This window comes from Chelon labrosus (genome assembly GCF_963514085.1).
Source record: "Chelon labrosus genome assembly, chromosome: 1".
Classification (NCBI taxonomy): Eukaryota; Metazoa; Chordata; class Actinopteri; order Mugiliformes; family Mugilidae; genus Chelon; species Chelon labrosus.
In genome coordinates this window covers 6,549,300-6,569,669 of record NC_140337.1, presented here as the reverse complement: position 1 = coordinate 6,569,669, position 20,370 = coordinate 6,549,300, and the positions used below count along the sequence as shown (strand labels likewise).

General features: G+C 44.0%; 1 protein-coding gene and 1 long non-coding RNA gene across 4 annotated transcripts; both read right to left on the bottom strand.

Annotated features, from left to right (window-relative positions):
- Positions 1–1,875: 1,875 nt before the first annotated feature.
- On the bottom strand, positions 1,876–4,241 carry LOC311487287. Its single transcript, XR_014699031.1, has 3 exons — positions 4,036–4,241; positions 3,826–3,945; positions 1,876–2,521 (listed from the first exon to the last, which is right to left on the bottom strand). It is a non-coding gene; the product is annotated as an uncharacterized lncRNA (long non-coding RNA).
- Positions 4,242–10,018: 5,777 nt separating this feature from the next.
- Positions 10,019–20,253, bottom strand: LOC311488841 (vang-like protein 2). 3 transcript variants are annotated; one of them, XM_084545696.1, is made up of 8 exons: positions 20,029–20,253; positions 15,654–15,895; positions 14,030–14,153; positions 13,326–13,933; positions 12,726–12,862; positions 12,022–12,157; positions 11,651–11,897; positions 10,019–11,449 (listed from the first exon to the last, which is right to left on the bottom strand). In XM_084545696.1, exons 2-8 carry the CDS (start codon positions 15,722–15,724, stop codon positions 11,192–11,194), a joined length of 1,581 nt encoding a protein of 526 aa, XP_084401822.1. In that variant the 5' UTR covers positions 15,725–15,895; positions 20,029–20,253; the 3' UTR covers positions 10,019–11,191. The 3 variants fall into 3 exon arrangements, with proteins under 3 accessions (XP_084401822.1, XP_084401823.1, XP_084401824.1); XM_084545697.1 differs by having other exon boundaries at positions 12,732–12,862; XM_084545698.1 differs by lacking the exon at positions 20,029–20,253 and having other exon boundaries at positions 15,654–15,897.
- Between the last annotated feature and the right edge of the window lie 117 nt (positions 20,254–20,370).

Below are 20,370 nucleotides of genomic sequence, written 5' to 3'. Positions count from 1 at the left end.
CACAGAGCGTGTCAAATGTCACTCAACTCCTACACTGTGCATTATCAGTATTATATAGCAAAATATATCCAATGTTGAGAAATTAATTCGTATCTAGAGTTTAATAAAAAGTTCTCACTCAATATTACTAAGTTGTCATTTAATATTTTTGTACTTTGTACTACTGTCTAACACTTTTGCTGCAATAACTCACTTTCCTCACAGGGGGAACAATAAAGGACTACCTTATCTTATTGGCTACTAAAATGAAATAGATCTTAGTGGTACTTTTTAGGTATATTTCCAAAAACATATGTGTAACATTGTTGCTATTCCCTCCATAGCATCCTTATTTTGTATCACTTCAGTACAGTTTTCCAATGGCGTAGCAGAAAGTCAGAAAGTCCTATGACAGTCCTGGAAATTACGACGTGTTATCGTGTATCACACATACACCCACAGATCATGTGGTCTCACTTCCTGTTTCAAGACGAGGAACTTTAAAAAAGCATGCCTCATGTGACACATCTAACTTTGCAAGAAATCATTTATTAAAAACATTTCACTTCAGTAAGTAGTCTTACTTTAAAAGGTGTTAGGAGCTTAGTTTCAGTACAACAAAGTGACAGCGAAAAACAAACAATAAAATACAGTCTTAGAAAACGGCATCAAAATGTACACAAGAACTGTTTGCACACTGTCTATGTGTAGTGTAGAAAAGACATACAAATACATAAAGGGCCGTAATCAGCATCACGCCGTAGTGTTCTGAATCTGGAGACTAAAATTGAGAACTGTGTTAGTGAATATCATCTGGTCCTACAGTAAACGGTTGCTACATTGCACTTTAATTGCTGTATTTGTTCTCAGTGCAGGAATGTATCCCATACAACGGTATTCCTGCTGATGGAACTCAAAACTGGACTCTAAAATAGGGAAGTCACAAAAACACAGAAATAATACAGAAAAAAAAAAGGCACAACTGAAACCTTTCAATAGGTCAGTTCAGTCAAAAGTTAAGAAACTGCCAGGAAGACTTCTAGTTACGTTTTCCATCACCTGACCGCCCGTAAAGGCCAAATTCACAGCTAAGTTCAGAGAAAAAGGGAACTAAGATTCAGCGTTCCTGCACACTAAACAAAATTGAACGTCTACAGCCATCGGACATCCGGCATGTGCATATTATGCTGGATGAATGGGACATGAATTACAAACTGTTTTTCCTCCAAGAGAACTCATTATATTTGTACATAAAATGTTTAGAACGCTCTTTATACTATTAAAGAACCGCGTCTTTCACTGTGATGGCAGCTGGAAAAAGTCCGCAGTGTTACCAGAAGTGACCAGTCAGCATTTAAAGAGTCTCATGACTCAGTTCACCAGAAACAAAAAGAGGAAGGAGGTCAGTGATGAGCCTTTACTGCTGTCTCGCCTCATCTTTGTGTGTGTATGTATTTTCAGCTGTGCATATATGGGTGTCAGATACAGCCAATCAAGAATAAATGATTTCATCACATTATGCAAATGCATACATATAACATAATGACATATACATGGAAGTTTTAAAGTACATATTTCTGCATTATTTACACATTTCCATTCAGATCTGTCAGTGTTGCATTTGCTTTTGTAATAAATATACGTGTTTGTTTAACTAAAGCTACAAAAGGTGTGTAGTTGTCTTTGGTCCTTGTTGATGTTTTTGCTGTGTTGTCACTCTGGCTCCTTGAAACTCCTACTGCTTTTTGGTTGATTTAAAAAAAATAAAATAAAAAAAAAAAGAAGCAGAGAGAAACTTTAGAAAAGAGCCACGACATGTTAATCAGTCTTTGGTGCCAACCAGATAAACCGAGGTAGGAGCTCACCTTAACGTCATTAGGTTTCTTCTGATTGGCACAGACGTTCTGCAAAAATAAGTTGCAAATTAGTTATGAAACAAAAAACAAAAAAGTCTTTCAGAGCATGGCTATAATGAATATATACCTATCAAAGACTGTCCCATCTGTTGGATCTGTAAGAAAAACACAACGTCAACATGCAGTATTCTCTATTTCAGAATTACACTTCTTAGAGTGAAATCAAATGTACAAGTTGGAATTATTTCATTATTTGTTTTAGTTTCTAGAAATGAAGTGCGAGCTGCAAAAATAAGGTTGACTAGGAGACAACGATAGTGTGTTGAGACGAGAGAAAGTGTCACCATAACCACAAACGCAAGGTTTGACTTTTTCTAGGGCACTGAACCACTGACTTCAGAAATGTGTCACATTTAACTGACTATAAAGTGCGTGTTGATATTGTCAAAGCAACGGACCTGAGAGATCCCAAATCAGATTGGTCACAGTATCGTGACTGTGATCAGAAGACAAGTGTACTTACAAAAATAAGTAGAAAATGTCAGTCCTCTCACCTCCATGAGCGATAAATATAATTGCTATGAGTAGACCTGCAGCAAAGCCACCAAGGAACCAAGGAAAGCTATTACTAGCCCTCTGCTGACATTGACTTTGTGGAGGTTGAGACGTAGGCTTGTCTTCTGGAGCTACATTGAAGAGACAAAACATCATCATTTTCCAAGACTTTCAAGACTAGTTTCATTCATTCATTCATTCATTCATCATCTGTACCCGCTTATTCCTGTTAAGGGTCACGGGGTCTGCTGGAGCCTATCCCAGCTGTCATCGCGCGAGAGGCGGGGGTACACCCTGGACAGGTCGCCAGTCTATCGCAGGGCTAACACAGAGAGACAGACAACCATTCACACTCACACTCATACCTACAGCCAATTTAGAATCACCAATTAACCTGATGAGCATGTCTTTGGATGGTGGGAGGAAGCTGGAGTACCCACGGAGACACAGGGAGAACATGCAAACTCCACACAGAAAGGCCCAGTCAAAGACTAATCAAGTCGCGTAGTACGTTTGTTTCTCTGTCGAGTGAGATGTAAGATGTTTGAATGGTTCAGATTATGGCCGGTAATCTTTTTTCCACCGCTATAACCAACTATTACACTACTAATCAAGAGAGACAAGAGCCAGTTAATACGCTCACTCGCCACCAAATTGACAGATTGACATATTCTTCCGTCACCGTTTTAAAAAAACGGCCATTGACGGAAAAAAATTTCGGTTAGCGCGACCCCTGATGTCAGGAGATAAGGATGTGACTTTAACCCGCAAGCAGTTCTCCAGATTTTTGTGCGTCAGGCCGATTCCTCTCGTGCGTCTTAAAGGCATTCATAGAAGAAAAGGTCGACTCGCATGTATAGGTGGAGGGAAAAATCGTCAGCACATAAAGGCGAGTTTCCTGATCCATCTGCATTCATCTGAGCATCCAAAAGTCATCCACGGATTGCGCACTTTTGAGCGCATGGCTGACCAGAGAGGTTGTTTGGAAATCAATAAGCTCCAGCTGAAATGCGGCCTCATCCAACGAGGGGATGGTTTCTTTGGCCAGGGAGGATAAATCTGCACTAAGGACAGTAGAGGGTCACGAACAAAAGCGATGATGTCCCTCGGGATGGAGTAGTAAGTAATTTAAGAAAGTCATTCTTTCAAAATTTAAACGAATGACTTTCTTAAAATTACTTTTTTTGTACAAGATATAATAGTAGCCTATAGATAAGGGGAAAACATTTTGTTAAGTAGAAAAAAAACACGTTTCTAATTGATGTGATGTTTTGGCCCGCCATTCAGTTGCTCGGAAAAAAATTGGCCCCAGGCGAAACTTACTTGCCGTCCCCTGCTCCACACCCACAACGCTAACATTAATATCACTTCATCATGACAATATATTTTCGAATCTGGAAATTTAACAGCATGGCAAAACCAAAATCACACTTACGTGTCACTGTGAGCTTAATCTTTTCCACCTTGTTCTGGTCCTCAGAGTTAAGGAGATCTACAGTGTATTCCATGGCATCACGTGTGGTCAGATCATGAATCACCAAATCACCTTAAAAAACTAAATACGTTGAAAAAAAAAAAAACACTGTCAAGAGAGAAATTAAACAACAATTCATTTATCCTGACAGGTATTATTTATTTCTGTTACCTGAAAAATGATTAAGACTGAGTCTGTTTTGATACTGAGGGACACGATCCGTGTTTGTCCTCCCATTGCGATATGTGGCAATCCAAGTGTTGTTGGTGAAAATTGACCACTCGATTTTTGTGAGATTCCATGATGGGTCTGCACCGGAGTGCAAGGTTATGTTTTCCCCAAGGTACCCAGTGACTTCCTTAAGTGATATGGCATGCACCACTGTAAAAGCAATTTTAAAAAATAGGTTAAATTAAAATTATATCACGTCTCTGTGTTTTTTAGTACATAAGCATTAAATATAGTTGATATGGAGAAGAGAAAGACCAGGAAACACTGTTCACACTCTCTACACCAACATGCCCTTTAACATGATCTTAACCAGCAACACAAATTGTTACAAAGGGATGTTGTGATGTCTGTGTCCCGTCTCCTTATCGTGTCTGGTCTGTATTACTTCCAATTGTGTGTGTGGAGTATCTTAAGAGGTGTTAATAGAGCTTGACACAGGGCACCTCTTTAACATTTATGTAAAAATGCACATCTGTTACATTCAAGCCTTTCCAAATGAGACCACACAATCCTGATTGCTTTTCTTAAGTTTTAAAGCTGCTCTCTGTGGTGAGATTCCTGTTCCAGCACTTTGGTAGCAATGCATTTGATGTTAGAAGTAAATACGTCGTCACAGCTAAGTGAGGCGACATTGTCACTGTGGTAGTGATGAGTTTTACAACAACCAGAGAAGGGAGTAGCCAACAGATTGGCCTAAAGCAACTAGAAGACATTACAGATGTAACCTGGGTTCAATGAATTCACTGTCTCTCATGGTCAAGAAGAATCAATCAGAACCAAGGAAGACTCCAAATATACATCTAAATATAAACCAAAGTTCCTCTGTGAATGAGGTTATTATCTTTAAAGGGAAACTACTATTTTTTACAACCTGGACCTTATTTCTGCCATAAAATATGATCATTTACTTACCCATATAACTTTGGTGTCATTTAGAGTAGTTCTAACAATATTTAGATCCAGTGGAGTGCCACATACACTATATTACCAAAAGTATTCGCTCACCCATTCAAATGATCAGAATCAGGTGTTCTAATCACTTGGCCTGGCCCCAGGTGTATAAATTCAAGCACTCAGGCATGCAGACTGTGAAACAAGACATTTGTGAAAGAATGGGCCGCTCTCAGGAGCTCAGTGAATTCCAGCGTGGAACTGTCATAGGATGCCACTTGTGCAACAAATCCAGTCGTGAAATTTCCTCGCTCCTAAATATTCCACAGTCAACTGTCAGCTCTATTATAACAAAATGGAAGCGTTTGGGAAAAACAGCAACTCAGCCACGAAGTGGTAGGCCACGTAAAGTGACGGAGAGGGGTCAGCGGATGCTGAAGCGCATAGTGCAAAGAGGTCGCCGACTTTCTGCACAGTCAATTGCTACAGAGCTACAAACTTCATGTGACCTTCAGATTAGCCCAAGTACAGTACGCAGAGAGCTTCATGGAATGGGTTTCCATGGCCGAGCAGCTGCAGCCAAGCCACACATCACCAAGTGCAATGCAAGGCGTCGGATGCAATGGTGTAAAGCACGCCGCCACTGGCCTCTAGAGCAGTGGAGACGCGTTCTCTGGAGTGATGAATCACGCTTTACCATCTGGCAATCTGATGGACGAGTCTGGGTTTGGAGGTTGCCAGGAGAATGGTACATTTCAGATTGCATTGTGCCAACTGTGAAATTTGGTGGAGGAGGAATTATGGTATGGGGTTGTTTTTCAGGAGCTGGGCTTGGCCCCTTAGTTCCAGTGAAAGGAACATTGAATGCTTCAGGATACCAAAACATTTTGGACAATTCCATGCTCCCAACCTTGTGGGAACAGTTTGGAGCGGGCCCCTTCCTCTTCCAACATGACTGTGCACCAGTGCACAAAGCAAGGTCCATAAAGACGTGGATGACAGAGTCTGGTGTGGATGAACTTGACTGGCCTGCACAGAGTCCTGACCTGAACCCGATAGAACACCTTTGGGATGAATTAGAGCGGAGACTGAGAGCCAGGCCTTCTCGACCAACATCAGTGTGTGACCTCACCAATGCGCTTTTGGAAGAATGGTCAAAAATTCCTATAAACACTCTCCTCAACCTTGTGGACAGTCTTCCCAGAAGAGTTGAAGCTGTAATAGCTGCAAAAGGTGGACCGACATCATATTGAATTCTATGAGTTAGGAATGGGATGGCACTTCAGTTCATGGAATGAGTAAAGGCAGGTGAGCGAATACTTTTGGTAATATAGTGTATATCCATATAATGGGAGTGATCGGGGCACCGAAACACAGCCTCTAAATAATGAATTATCTGCCGAAAAACTCATTAATTTCACCAATATTTTGTTATGATACGCTAGTGCTATTCCCCGTTGAGTCCGGAGTTACCTGTTATCTATTCACAGACATGCAGCGGTTTGTTGTTCAATGGCCAGCTGTTCCTCTCTCTGCCTCCGCATCCTCCTTTCAACGAGATCCTCATCCGTATACTCTGGCTCAAAACGGTCGTCATCCTCAGCCTCAGAACTGGAAAAATATTCAGCCATGTTACAAAAAACTAGCAGTAGAAAATTAAAGGTAAACAAGCCGACCATTGCAGGTGAGCGTGGTGCTCAGAGAAGACATCGTCTAGGTCAGAGGTTAGTAGTTCAATCTACAGACCCCGGATGATGATAACAGGTAACTCCGGACTCAATGAGGAATAGCACTAGCGTGTCATAACAAAATGTTGGTGAAATGTACGAGTTTTGCGGCAGATAATGCGTTATTTAGAGGCTGTGTTTCGGTGCCCCCATCACTCCCACTATATGGAAGTATGCAGTGTTCCACTGAATCTAAATATTGTCCAAACGTCTCCAAATGACACCAAAGTTATATGAGTGAGTAAATGATCGTATTTTATGCCAGAAATAAGGTCCAGGTTGTAATAAAAAGTAATTCCCCTTTACGCATACTGTAATGGATATTACTAAACAAAGTGCCAATTCAGTACTCCAGAAAGTCAATGCAGTGTCAACAAAGCTGACAACACTGCTGCTAGCAAGTGCTAACATCAGCATGCTAGCATGCACCCAGTAATCATGCTAGCACAATGTTTACCAGGTATGTTGTTTACTGTGCTCTTAATCTCCCTTGGACCATGACTCTAGAGACACAGCACGGCTAAATATGTTATTTTTCAGGACATCAAGAGACATTCAAAAATAGCTTATTAAACATCCTTTAACAGTCTTTATACAAAACCAGGCATGTTAAAATCATTTTGAAACACTGTGGTCGTTTGGGATATGACAGCATAGAAGTTAATCAAGGTCAATACGACACGCACTATAAATACAGCACTTCTTGCACATATAAAATACAACCGCTATGCTGCAAACCTAAGAAATACATTTCAAGAAGAGAATCATTATGCCCACCCCTTCGGTTTTTTGACTCCCCAATTAAGAATTTTGAGTTAATAATTATGTTCTGTTGTTGTGTTAAATATTTCTAGGGCTTTTTAAGTCTACAGCTGATCAGTCATATTTACAGAAAACAAAAACACAACATACCTTGAAGAAAGAAAACAAAGTAAGTAAGAAGGCTCATCGCAGATCACTTACAGTACAGAGTACAAGTGAAGTAGACTTCCGCGTTACACTGTAACCACGTTTCCTTCTCATATGTCCCTAATGCACACTACAGGAAAAGACATAGCAGAGCGCAGGTCAGCTGACAGTCTTGGCCAATTGACATCTCCATAGCATAGATAGATAGATAGATAGATAGATAGACATTTGGCTACTTGGCGCCGTGGTAAGCAGACGCCTGTTGCTGCAGCTCCTGAGTGCATACAGCACTGTAAGACATACATGTACACGAATTATAGACCCAAATACCAAGCACCCAGAAAAGAATAATAATAATAATAAATATTGTGACTGTACTGTACATACATGGTTGTTGCATAAATAGAAAAATACCAGAGGCATATTGTTATTAGTCATTCAGTCCCTTTCTTTTTTTGTCCTCCTCCCCCCAAGTGAGTGGTGGTTAAACAGTTTGATGGCACGGGGGACAAACGAGTTCCTCAGCATATTTGTCCTGCACCTTGGGAGGAGCAGCCTCTCTCTGAAGGTGCTTCTCTGGCTGCTGATGGTCGTGTGCAGAGGGTGGCTGGCATTGTCCAGGATACCCGTTAGTTTTTAAAGTTTCCTTCTCTCTGCTACAGTAGCCAGAGGGTCCAGCTTCGTGCCAACCACCGAGCCAGCCCGCCTGATCAGCTTCTCCAACCTGGACAGGTCTGTCTTTGAGGTGCTCCCACCCCAGCACACCACAGAGTAGGACAGAACGCTGGTGACCACAGACTGGTAGAAGATCCCCAGGAGCTTCTTGCAGATGTTGAAGGATCTTAACCTCCTCAAGAAGTACATCCTGCTCTGGGCCTTCTTGTACAGCTGCCCCGTGTTGCTCGTCCAGTCCAGCTTGCTGTCTAGCCACAGCCCAAGATAATTATAGGTCTGCACGACCTCCACCTCCTCCACTCCTAACAGAACTACTCTGGGGTTGGGTCTGTCCCTCCCAAAGTCAATGACCAGTTCCTTAGTCTTTGAGGTGTTGAGCTGTAGGTTGTTTGTGTGGCTCCAGACAACAAAATCCCTCACCAGGCTCCTGTACTCCTCCTCTTCGTAGTTGCTGATGCACCCCATGATGGCCGTGTCATCTGCGAACTTCTGAATGTGACACGTGTCCGAGTTGTAGCAGAAGTCTGCGGTGTAAAGAGTGAAGAAGAGGATAACGTGTTGTGTCAGGCTTTTATACAAGCTAATGGACGTTAACATTAGAGCTAGCCTGTTAGGTTACGTTACAAGGCTGGTAAACGTTGGCTGCTCTGTTTCTTACCTTGCTCTACGTTCACTTTACTAGTCCCAGCTTCATCGTCACCACCTTTTTTTTAAATATTTGTTAAGAAAATCTTTAAGGCCTCTATTCTCTTCTTCTCTTTTCTTTCCTTTTCTGAGCACCGGACATTTTGAGCGTACTGAACTTCAAATCAAACGGCAACATCAAATTTTGATCAGTGGCCAAATCATTTTTGTGTTGGGGGGGGGGGGGGGGGGGGGGGTTCTTGACCACTATTTCAAGGACAGTTAGGAAGAAAACAAATAAAAAGCTTTTATGTAACTCAAACATTACATATTTTTTCCACAAATAGGCCTATTTTAATTTTTTTTTTTAATTACAGTATTCCATAATTTAATGAGGGCCCAGTCCCCCCACCACCACCACCACCACCCCGCCCCTCTACCCTGGGCCCGGGACAGCAGACCCGTTTGTCCCCCCCTATCGGCGGGCGTGGGTGGGCTCAAAGGAAGCTTAGCTCTTTCTGGGGTAGCAGACAGAGGGGGGATAGGAAAGTAATCTCTGCTTCCTGAGAGCAGAGGACAGCTTCACCCACCACGTGCGAAAGAGGGGGCGGCCACAGGGGCCTTACTTCGTGTCAACAGACCACAGACCTTATCAAATGTCACTTGACTTCTGCACTGTGCAGTATCAGTATTACTACTCAAGTGAGCAAAATATATCCAATGTTGAGAAATTAATTCATATCTAGAGTTTAATAAAAAAAAAAAGGTTCTTACTCAATATTACGTAGTACTTATTTAATATTTTTGTACTTTGTACTACTGTCTAACACCTTTGCTGCAATAACTCACTTTCCTCACAGGGGGAACAATAAAGGACTACCTTATCTTATTGGCTACTAAAATGAAATAGATCTTAGTGGTACTTTTTAGGTGCATTTCCAAAAACACATATGTAACATTGTTGTTATTCCCTCCATAGCATCCTTATTTTGTATTATTTGAGTGTAGTTTTCCAATGGCAGAAAGTCAGAAAGTCCCATGGTGGTCCTGGAAATTACGGCGTGTTATCGTGTGTCACACATACACCCACAGATCACACGGTCTCACTTCCTGTTTCAAGACGAGGAAGAAAAAGCATGCCTCATGTGACACATCTAACTTTGCTAGAATCATTTATTAAAAACATTTCACTTCAGTAAGTAGTCTTACTTTAAAAGGCGGCGTCTTTTAGAAACAGGTGTTAGGAGCTTAGTTTCAGTACAACAAAGTGACAGCGAAAAACAAACAATAAAATACAGTCTTAGAAAAAGGCATCAAAATGTACACATGAACTGCTTGCACACTGTCTATGTGTAGTGTAGAAAAGACATACAAATACATAAAGGGCCGTAATCAGCATCACGCCGTAGTGTTCTGAATCTGGAGACTAAAATTGAAAACTGTGTTAGTGAATATCATCTGGTCCTACAGTAAACGGTTGCTACATTGCACTTTAATTGCTGTATTTGTTCTCGGTGCAGGAATGTATCCCATACAACAGTATTCCTGCTGGTGGAACTCAAAAGTGGACTCTAAAATAGGGAAGTCACAAAAACAGAAATAATACAAAAAAAAAAAAAAGGCACAACGGAAACCTTTCAATAGGTCAGTTCAGTCAAAAGCTAAGAAACTGCCAGGAAGACTTCTAGTTACGTTTTCCATCACCTGACTGTCCGTAAAGGCCAAATTCACAGCTAAGTTCAGAGAAAAAGGGAACTAAGATTCAGCGTTCCTGCACATTAAACAAAATTGAACGTCTACAGCCATCGGACATCCGGCATGTGTATATTATGCTGGATGAGCAGGACATGAATTACAAACTGTTTTTTTCCCCAAGAGAACTCATTATATTTATACATAAAATGTTTAGAACGCTCTTTATACTATTAAAGAACCGCGTCCTTCACTGTGATGGCAGCTGGAAAAAGTCCGCAGAGCTTACCAGAAGTGACCAGTCAGCATTTAAAGAGTCTCATGACTCAGTTCACCAGAACCAAAAAGAGGAAGGAGGTCAGTGACGAGCCTTTACTGCTGTCTTGCCTCATCTTTGTGTGCGACATTCTCAGCTGTGCATATATGGATGTCAAATACATCATGCAGTTGCAGCCATGAAACATAATTACACAATACCAAAAAGTATTTAAAAAAAGAAACCACCCTGAAGGAATCTATGATTGACTTTCCTCCTCCACCTCCTCCTCCTCCTCCTCCTCCTTCTATGCATCGTCCTCCTACACCGATGTCTCTGACTGGAGCTTCATGACAAACTTATGGCTTTTGGGGTCAATGAACTCCTCGCCCAGACGCAGGAAGGGGAGGGGCGTTACTGTGACGACCAGGGAGAAGTCGAGGCGTCTCAGGCAGAAGACCTGGCCTTGCCGCAGAGAGGCCGTCACTGGCTCCTCGCTCACTAGTGTCCACTGGCGCCCCCTGCTCTTGTCCAGGTACTGGAGGGTGGGTCCTGGGATGAGGTAACGCTCAAGGAAGGCCTTTCAAGACAACACAGAGTGTGTAAATTAGAGCAGCGCCTCAAACACAATCCACATTAGAGTTTAGTGGTTAAACATGAAATCAAGAATAAATCATTTCATCACATTATACAATAACTTGTGACTTCAGACCATAAGTTACAATGTTTATTTTACACCACTCTACTCCTATTCCAACAAATAATTAAAGTAACACCTTACCTTGGGTGTCATGTTGTGTGTAATGCAGAACTGCAGATGGTTGATGATGTTCTCCATGCTGTGGTAAGACTGCTGCCTGGTGGCGCGAAGGTATTTCTGCATGGCTCGTGCCATGGGGGCGAAGATGGCCTGAGCCGCCTCTCTAGGGTCCATCACCTCCCGTGGGTGTTTGGGGGAGGACGCAGTCGCCTCTTCGTCCTGATGACGTTTGATGTGGGTGAATGCCTCTTCTACCGCCACCACCAGTCTGTGAAGATAAAATTAACGTTGTCATGGGTATTTCTTTGCCCAGCTGCCCCACGGTTGTAATCTAAGCTCCATCACGGGCTACAAATGACGCCTTTTTTACGTTTGCGCGAGTCTGTCCGTACCTGGCTTTACGCTTGCGGACTCTCCGCTCCACCTCTGCCTCCTCGTAGTAGTACTCGTTGTGAGAGTTGTCTCTTCTCCGGGCAGCGGCCGCAATCATAGCTCTGGACTGCCCCGTGGAGTTATTGGTGCTGTTGTCTGTGGACAGAAACGCGGAAGTTTAAGCTGACCATGCAGAGCAACCTATGATCGCCCTGTGCATCAGTCAACATCCTATAAGGCCAAGGTATATAGCTCAGTTCATGTCAACTGTACGTGGGGTGACACGATGCATAAAGTGACAGGTTGCTGTCCTTACAGGTTGCTAGCTGTTTGTCTAGACATAACCCGCCCTCTTATGCTCCACCTCTTTGCCTATTTTTAAATTAGCCCAGAATTAGGCGGAGTCAGGCGCTGCCAAGATGGCGACGACCAGAGCCACGTACACCGAGCTTCAAAACCGTCATGGAGGTTTTGTCCATCTTAAGTACGGTAAGTTTATCTGGTTTATTTCCACGTATAATTTAATAACGTATATCTTTAATACGGCCTTTTTCAGGGGCTAGTTTTTCTGTTTAGGTTAAGTTATAGTTGTACGATGCAGATGGCTGTCTTTCAATATTGTGCACATCACTGTTAATAGTGCTATACTGTACTACGAATCCATGTGTGGTGTATTTGCACATGGAAGGAAATGTTCTGATGTAAAGCAGATAGACTATTTCACCTTCACCCAAGTTGTAGACTTTGAAGGCTGACATCTTCTTGGTGAGGATGGACTTGGGCAGGTTGAGCAGAGCGGGGTTGTAAACGGGGAAGTCACTGTAGTACTGGTCCAGAACCCACACCGCTGCTCGCTGAATACTGCATTACATCACAAGGGACAATATGCACATACAGGAAGTGGTGAACAACAGCTTACAGCAGTACATAGCACCCTCTCTAGGCAGAACACGTGCAAGACTTTTTTTTTTAAAATGCTGCTGCAAGAATACAAAACAGCACCAACATAGAATGCAGGGTGGGAAAATCATTATTAGGCATAAACAAATATCTGTAGTACTTTGTAGAATTAGCAAAAGGTTTGTATGTGGATCAATAAGGAAAGAGTTAGAACCAAAATGGCTGAAGTGAGGGTTATCCAGTTGGATTCATTTGTCTTGACCCAAAGAATCTAGAAAGTTAGCCATACATAAAACAATACCTTAATCCCTGGCAAAAATATTGCAAAGTTTCACCGAAATTTGATCCTGATAATAAACAGAAATAATCTGTAAAAAAAAAAAAAAAAAATAACAGATAAATATTCCTGATTTCACACACTAACCTGAGATGTCCCACATTGTAGAAACGGCTGACCCCGTCTGTGCTCCTCACGACCTTCAGACAGAAAGTGGGCTGCAGGTGCCTGACCTCCAGCAGCACCAGGGCCAGGTACTGAATGAACAGTAGCGCGTCCACCAAAGACGCTGCATACCCCACGATCCCCCTGTAGTCAGTCTCTCTGGGCTCCAGCACGCGCACGCCGTAGAAGAGCCAATAGGACGCCACGAAGAGAAAGACCAGCGCCAGCAGCAGACAGCGAAAGACAAAGAAGCGCGGCAGAGTGGCTCTGGGCGGACGGAGAAACAGCGCCCACGTGGAGATGAGGAGGATCAGGAGCTTGAAGGCCAGGGAAATGTAAAGACCTTCGCATGGCGTGCCGCACGGGTCCAGCGTGTCCCGCCACAAGAGCTGTGGGAGGGCCAAGAAGGCTAGAGGAGTGATCAGGGAGAGGAGGCCCAGAATGGCACCCAGCGCTGGGCTGACGTAACGGCGGCACTCGAGCGGCAAAGACTCGTCTAAGTCCTTAGAGATCCGTGTCAGGTCCTCGTTGGAGACGCTATCCACGGATGTGCCGGTGACCACCGTGTTGGTCTCGCCCCAGTTGTCATCCTAAAGTTACAGGCGAACAGAGAGTCAAGTGTTAGACATACTGGAGCCTTAAAGAAAACATGCGCCAGGAATAAAGGAGTAAAACAGAGCCCTGACCCTTTCGTCTCCTCTAGTGGACTCAGCGTCCAGCAGCGGCTCCCCTGGAGCTTGGATGATCACGGATTTGTCTCCACGGCTGCTGCTGTCCCGACTCTTGGAGTGATGCCTGTCCCTTCTCTCTCTGGAGACACATTAGATGAAACTGCTTCAGACTTCAGACAGTGCATTATCCACAGAGACATTAAGACAATTCTTGAACAACTATTGTACTAAACCTCTCACCTGGCAAGTCAACCAGGTGAAGGGTTCTGTTGGAATATACATGAAAACCAGATGTAGGTAGAACTCTGCCCCGTTCTGTCTATACACAGCGCATAATGTTCATCTCTCCCCTCTGACAGTGAGAGCAATTACACAAATGTATCTGCGTCATCGAGGCGTATCCACAGTCTGTCAGTCCATTCTCTTATTTCCGCACTGTCCAACAGAAAATGCTGCATCAGTGGGGATTCATGTTTTTCTTCTTGTTCTTCTTTTTTAGATTACAATCCCCCCCTTTGATTGCAGACATTCTTTTTTTATATGTGGAGTTTCGGGAAAAATGTCTGCCTTGATTCCATTTCTTTCTCCCCAATTATAAGAGACGGTGAATTCATAGAACCCAGGTTACATCCGTAACTCATGTTACTTTGTTACACGAGTTGCTGTAATCTACTCTGTCAGTGTCGCTACAGTTGCTCCCCTCTTCAGCTCTGCTAAACATTGCCGTTTGGTGTCTCTAAAGTGGTAAGGGCTTTCCATTCAACAAATTTCTTTTTTTTTTTTTCTTGGAAATCAAACCTGCGCCACAGCAGGTCACTCGGGATGATTAAAAAGTCAATATAGTTGTTATTTGGACTGATGGAATTTGGATTTTAAAGGGGAAGTACTGTTTTTTTTTTTGTTGTTTTTTTTTTTACAGCCTGGACCTTATTTCTGGCATAAAATACGATCGTTTACTCACCCATATAACGTCTGTTTAACTTGTATTCCTTCGGGAGATAATTAGATCAGCGTATATCCATGTAGTGGGAGTGATTGGGGCACCGAAACGCAGCCTCTAAATAACGCATTATCTGCCGCAAAACTCGTTCATTTCACCAATATTTTGTTATCGTACGCTAGTGCTATTCCCCATTGAGTCCGGAGTTAGCTGTCATCATCATCCATCCCGGATGATGTCTTCTGACCTGGATGATGTCGTCTCTGAGCGCCGCGCGCACCCGCGGCGGTCGGCTTGTTTACCTGTAATTTGCTACTGCTATGGTTCGTCCACAACCTCAGAATTGGAAAAATACGAAATATTGGTGAAATGAACGAATTTCGCAACAGATAATGCGTTATTTAGAGGGTGCATCTCGGTGCCCCAATCACTCCCACTACATGGATATACGCTCATCTAATTATCTCCCGAAGGAATACAAATTACACAAAAGTTATATGTGTGAGCAAACGGTCGTATTTTATGCCAGAAATAAGGTCCAGGTTGTGAAAAACGGTAGTTGCCCTTTAAGACGGCATCTTTAGTTCCAGAAAATTATAATAGATATTTTTTACTATTTTGTCACATTTTAAAGACTGAATGAAAGGCTGGAGTAATAAATTAGTTAATAGTGGATAATAAAAGCAAATTTTCCTTTACCTGTGTTTGCGGGAGGTCCGTGAGTGGGACGACTTGTAGGAGTAGCCCGAGTACGTCGACTCGTTGTCCATGTCGGTGGCCGGCGGTGGGCGGAGTTTCAGAGTCACCCCTGTCCCCGAGCCGCCGCCCTTCTCCCAGACCACGCCCAACTGGCTCTTGCGGCTGCTGATGGACTTGGACGAGAGGGCGAGTGGCAGGCGCAGCAAGTCCACTTTACTCCTGAGGGAATCTATCTTGGAGGCCTGAGGGGAAGGAAGGGAGGACGACAAAGTGATGGATTCATTATACAAGTGGCTCGGGGGAAAAAAAAGGCACAGACCATGTGGGACAGTGAAAGGGGAGAGATGAGGAACAAGCAGTGGCAGGGAGAGAAACGAAGCAAGGAGGGGACAGAAAATAAAGATAATTTGTCATGTGAGACAGATTTAAAATGGTCTCAGAGGGACACATACCAAACAACCGCACCAAGAAGAGAGACAGCATTGTTAAAGTGCTGGCACTCTGAGGTGTGTGAAAGTGTGTGTGTGTGTGCTTTCTGTAGCACAGGACATAGCGGGGCTCATTCTTCCGCTTTGAGGGAGTTTTCATGAGCAAACCCGAGCGATTCGGCCCTGAGTGCGTTCTCAGCCAATAAAAGGGCAAGTACGCCAACTTCTATTCTTGGCCACAAGTCTCCAGTGTGCAGGAGACACAGGAGTGGAGGCCGAACATCAGAGCAGCTCTAAATTGTTCCAGTTTTACACACGAGCGACACCGAGCAACGCTGAAACATTTCGCACGACCTTGCAGATGCTCAGTTTCACACTCGCAGATATATTTTTGCTTTTATTTCGCAGTGTTTCGTCACGAGCCGATGTGTGCGACACAACCTCGCCCAGAGACGCCGCATTCCCCAGTTGTCCCCCATGGTCTCCAGGGGCAACAGAGCTTAGCCACTACAATGGGGATGAATGGGAGGCTAGGGGTGAGAAAAGACGGAGGGGGTGCAGTTGCCATGGCAAAGAGAACATCAACACGGCACCCCGTCTCCTCCCCTTATCCCTCAGCCACACACCTCAGAAGACAAAAACAGATCATTCATTCACCAGGCTACGATCCTGACTGACGGGATTTCTCGCTTCAACTTCATACTTTAGCATCGGTTTTTCTGTTAATTCAGTTTTCATCTGGGCGGCATACTTTTCCAAATTGGCTGCAGAACGAGAACAGCCCTAATCTAATAACAAATTTCCTTGTGCTTCCCATTTGTGCCTCCAGTTCTTCTACATTAGACACTTCAGATTTCACTAATGGCTTTCATGTGACTCACACACGGACGCCTCAATAAGGGACATTTTCGCAAGCAGGGACACGAGGCGTTCAAGACTCGTTTTTATTTAAATAATGCTTTTTTTAACGGGTTATCCAACACATAGACATGGTCGTGGAAAATACCTCAAGTTGATATATTCACATTTGCTTGTTATCACGAGGTTCTGTATTTGATTGAACATGGCTACGTGACGAAAGCACTTCAGATACGCAGGCACAACAACTTCAAATCAATTGAATTCAGTGCCAGATCAAAGAAATTCCTCTTTAACTGAATTTTAAAGCAAAAGTTTACAGTAAATGAAACAGCTTTCACGTTATAACCGGCCCAGAAAGCTCAGCATGAGGAACAGAACATGTTTCACCTGCATGAAAACAACCACTTTATACAATATTTTAAGCCATGAACTCTTGTTAAAATGACATGTCCCATGCGTGGGTTTATAAGGTACAAAATCTACAAGAAACCTGGCGAGATCTCCGTTCCAAAATGGCACCACTCAAAACAAAGCAGTTGAAAATTGTTAAATAACAGCAGGGACAGTTTGTAACATTGGATTAATTAACTAGAAGTAATGTTTAGTACTGTTTAAGTATAAATGTGAAGCTTTATGCATGGATAACATGCAATTAAGTATCGCAACAGCCTCTATTTTTAGCCTCTTATATTTGCAGAACAAGAGACAAAAACGAACGTCGAATAGAATAGTGTTTTCTGATCATAGACTGTATATAAATATGGACAATGCGTCCCCACTTCCTTGCATTGGTAGTCATCGTGATGTCACGTCCTGCTTCTATAGCGTCAAATAACTAAAACGAAACTTCTCTGAAAAATGGACACTTCAATATGCACCAGCATTATACTAACTACCTAAAATGATTGAATAGAAATAATTTGACGTGTACTTTTGTGTTTTAGTTTGGCCCAAGTCCCCATCCACTAACATGGAGGGGGTGGAGCTTATGACCTATACTGCAGCCAGTCACCAGGGGGAGCTCTACTTGCGTTGGCTTCACTTTTAAGGAGCAGTTCTGCCTAAATTCTTGCAGGTGTTGTTGAGCATATTTGTCCCCGTTGTAATTTTCATGTGCTAAAGACAGACGCATGGACACCTGCCCCTACATCACACTGAAATGGTAGAAAAGGGAAATCACAGCGAGTGCAGAAGTCATAAATGTAACAGACGTAAAATGATATCCAGGTCTGTGCTGTGGCTCCAGCACAATTTAAATATGAGCTATTTCACCGAGAGCTCTGATCCTGATTCACAAACCAAACAGGATGAGAGTGGGGTTACAACGTAAACCACCAGGGCTGAAACATAATCTGTACCATCTCCATCTAGCAAGCTGAAGATTAACGTAAAACAGACAGTACTCAGTATCCAGGCACACTAAGGCAGTGAACACAGTAAGCAATGCAACGAGCACGTTTGTGCAGCTACGTGTTGAATTTCTTTTTGTTGTGTTATATGTAAACAGAATCCGTCTCTCTCTCTCTCTCTCCTCTCCCTCTCCCCCTCACCCCGCCTGAGACAGTCGATCACATCGATTGCAGTGGGGCGAGCCTCTCTCGCTGTAGTCACTCCACTACAGATTGATTTATAACTCCGATGCTCGGCTTCATCCGGGCTGCGAGACTCTCCACATGCAACGCGGAAGCGGGACGGCTGTAGTGGAACTGTAGCAGTGCAAGTTACTGACAGAAGTGTTTACCTTAAGATCTTTGGGGCGCTGATGTGAATTTCTGCTAAAGCTGCTAGATGTAAGTGCACTTTTTAAAGAGGGATTCAGGTCATGTCACTCCAGTCAAGTGGATCTTCTTAGCCGTCATGCGCGTGTTGTCCCCTTAGTTACAAAAGCTTGTTCAGATGAGTGTTTTGCGCTGCAGGTCGAGCCGAGGCAGGGGCGGATTTAGGCATGGGCAGCCACCCTGGTCGGCTCATTGTCAGGCACTCAAAAAATAAAATCTGAACTTTCGCTACATTTGTGTGGCTGGTTTTCTATCACCCTGCACACCGCGTCCCTTCAGTTTGATAGGATTTCACTTTCTGGGTGGAAGCTGGGCATTGGATCTCTGTCACAGATGAAGTGGGAGATGTGGACGGGGGCAGGTTGATTTCATTAGGGGAGCAGGGATCTATCAAATGGCAGACCTCTACAGTAGACTACTATGTATTTAAAATGACACCAGGAAACACTGTCAAATAAAACAGGAAGAATCTTCTGGTTAACTTCTAAAGTTAATACTAAAGCAGCATGTACACCTTCAAGGTGAACAGGTTTAGTCCTGACTCTTGACTGATGGGTAATGTAGCGTTTCTCGAAGTTCGCCCAGTGCGCTGAACACGCTAGGACCGCCTCTGTGCTGAGGGATCGAGAGCCTGCTTGTGTGGCTCCCAGGGGCCTCCAGAGGCCTCAGGGCGGCAGCGGGCCAGCAGCAAGGCGTGGCTGCTATCTCCTGGCAACACCACCCAGCTCCAACGACTTTAAATTACAGACGTAATCAGTGGAAGCCAAAGCTCGTGATGACCGTCGTGTCGATTTCAGTGGGACAAAGCAGCGCACGCCCAGGATGAAGCGATGCCGCTCTGGGCAGCGGACTGGCGACCACACGGCAACCTCAGCACGCACGAGACCACAGCGGAGGAAATCTTCAGCAGGCGCGCCGTGCGAACTCTTAATGCTTCTGGCACGGCGTGCGTAAAAGCGCAAAAAGCGATCAAGCCCACGGGAAGAAACTCGACAACAGTGGGCGAATGAGCTCCAGGTTTGAGTGTGGCACACCGGCGTGCGCGATCACACTGGTAGAGAGATTCAGTGCATCAGTATCTGCCAGCTCATCAGTCCTGACAGGCGAGATGTTGCGGACAAATAAATAAAAGCAGTTCCTAAACAACGTTTTTCTTTTCTAATTCATCAAGAAAAAGAAAGAAAAGGAAAAAAAAAAAAGCAGCATTTGCAGTTTTTGTTTTTGCGTTCGAGTCACAACCTGCACGATAATCTGTAGTTCGCGGAGTAACAACACATTTTACCCAGAATGCCTGCGGGAAGGTCTTACCTCTCTGCCCAAAATGGAAACGCTGCCGCCCGCAGCACAAAGAGCCGGCCGGCAGAGCGACTTCAGAGCCGAGCCTCCGAGCAAAAAGTGCGTCCAAATTCACTTTCTCTCGACTCTCATCTGTTCCCGGCTCCCGTGCGCATCTACGACCGCAGATGTGGCTTCAGTCTTTCTCGTGCGCTCAGTTTGTTTGGTTTGTTTCTCCGCTGCGAGGTTGAATCGATGCACCGAAGACGCACAACAGGCAGCGACACGCACCTCATCCCGGCTTCGCATCTGTTGTGTGGCGGAGACCCGCTGAGCTGAGGGGGGGGGGGGGGGGGGGGGGGGGTCTGTGTGTGT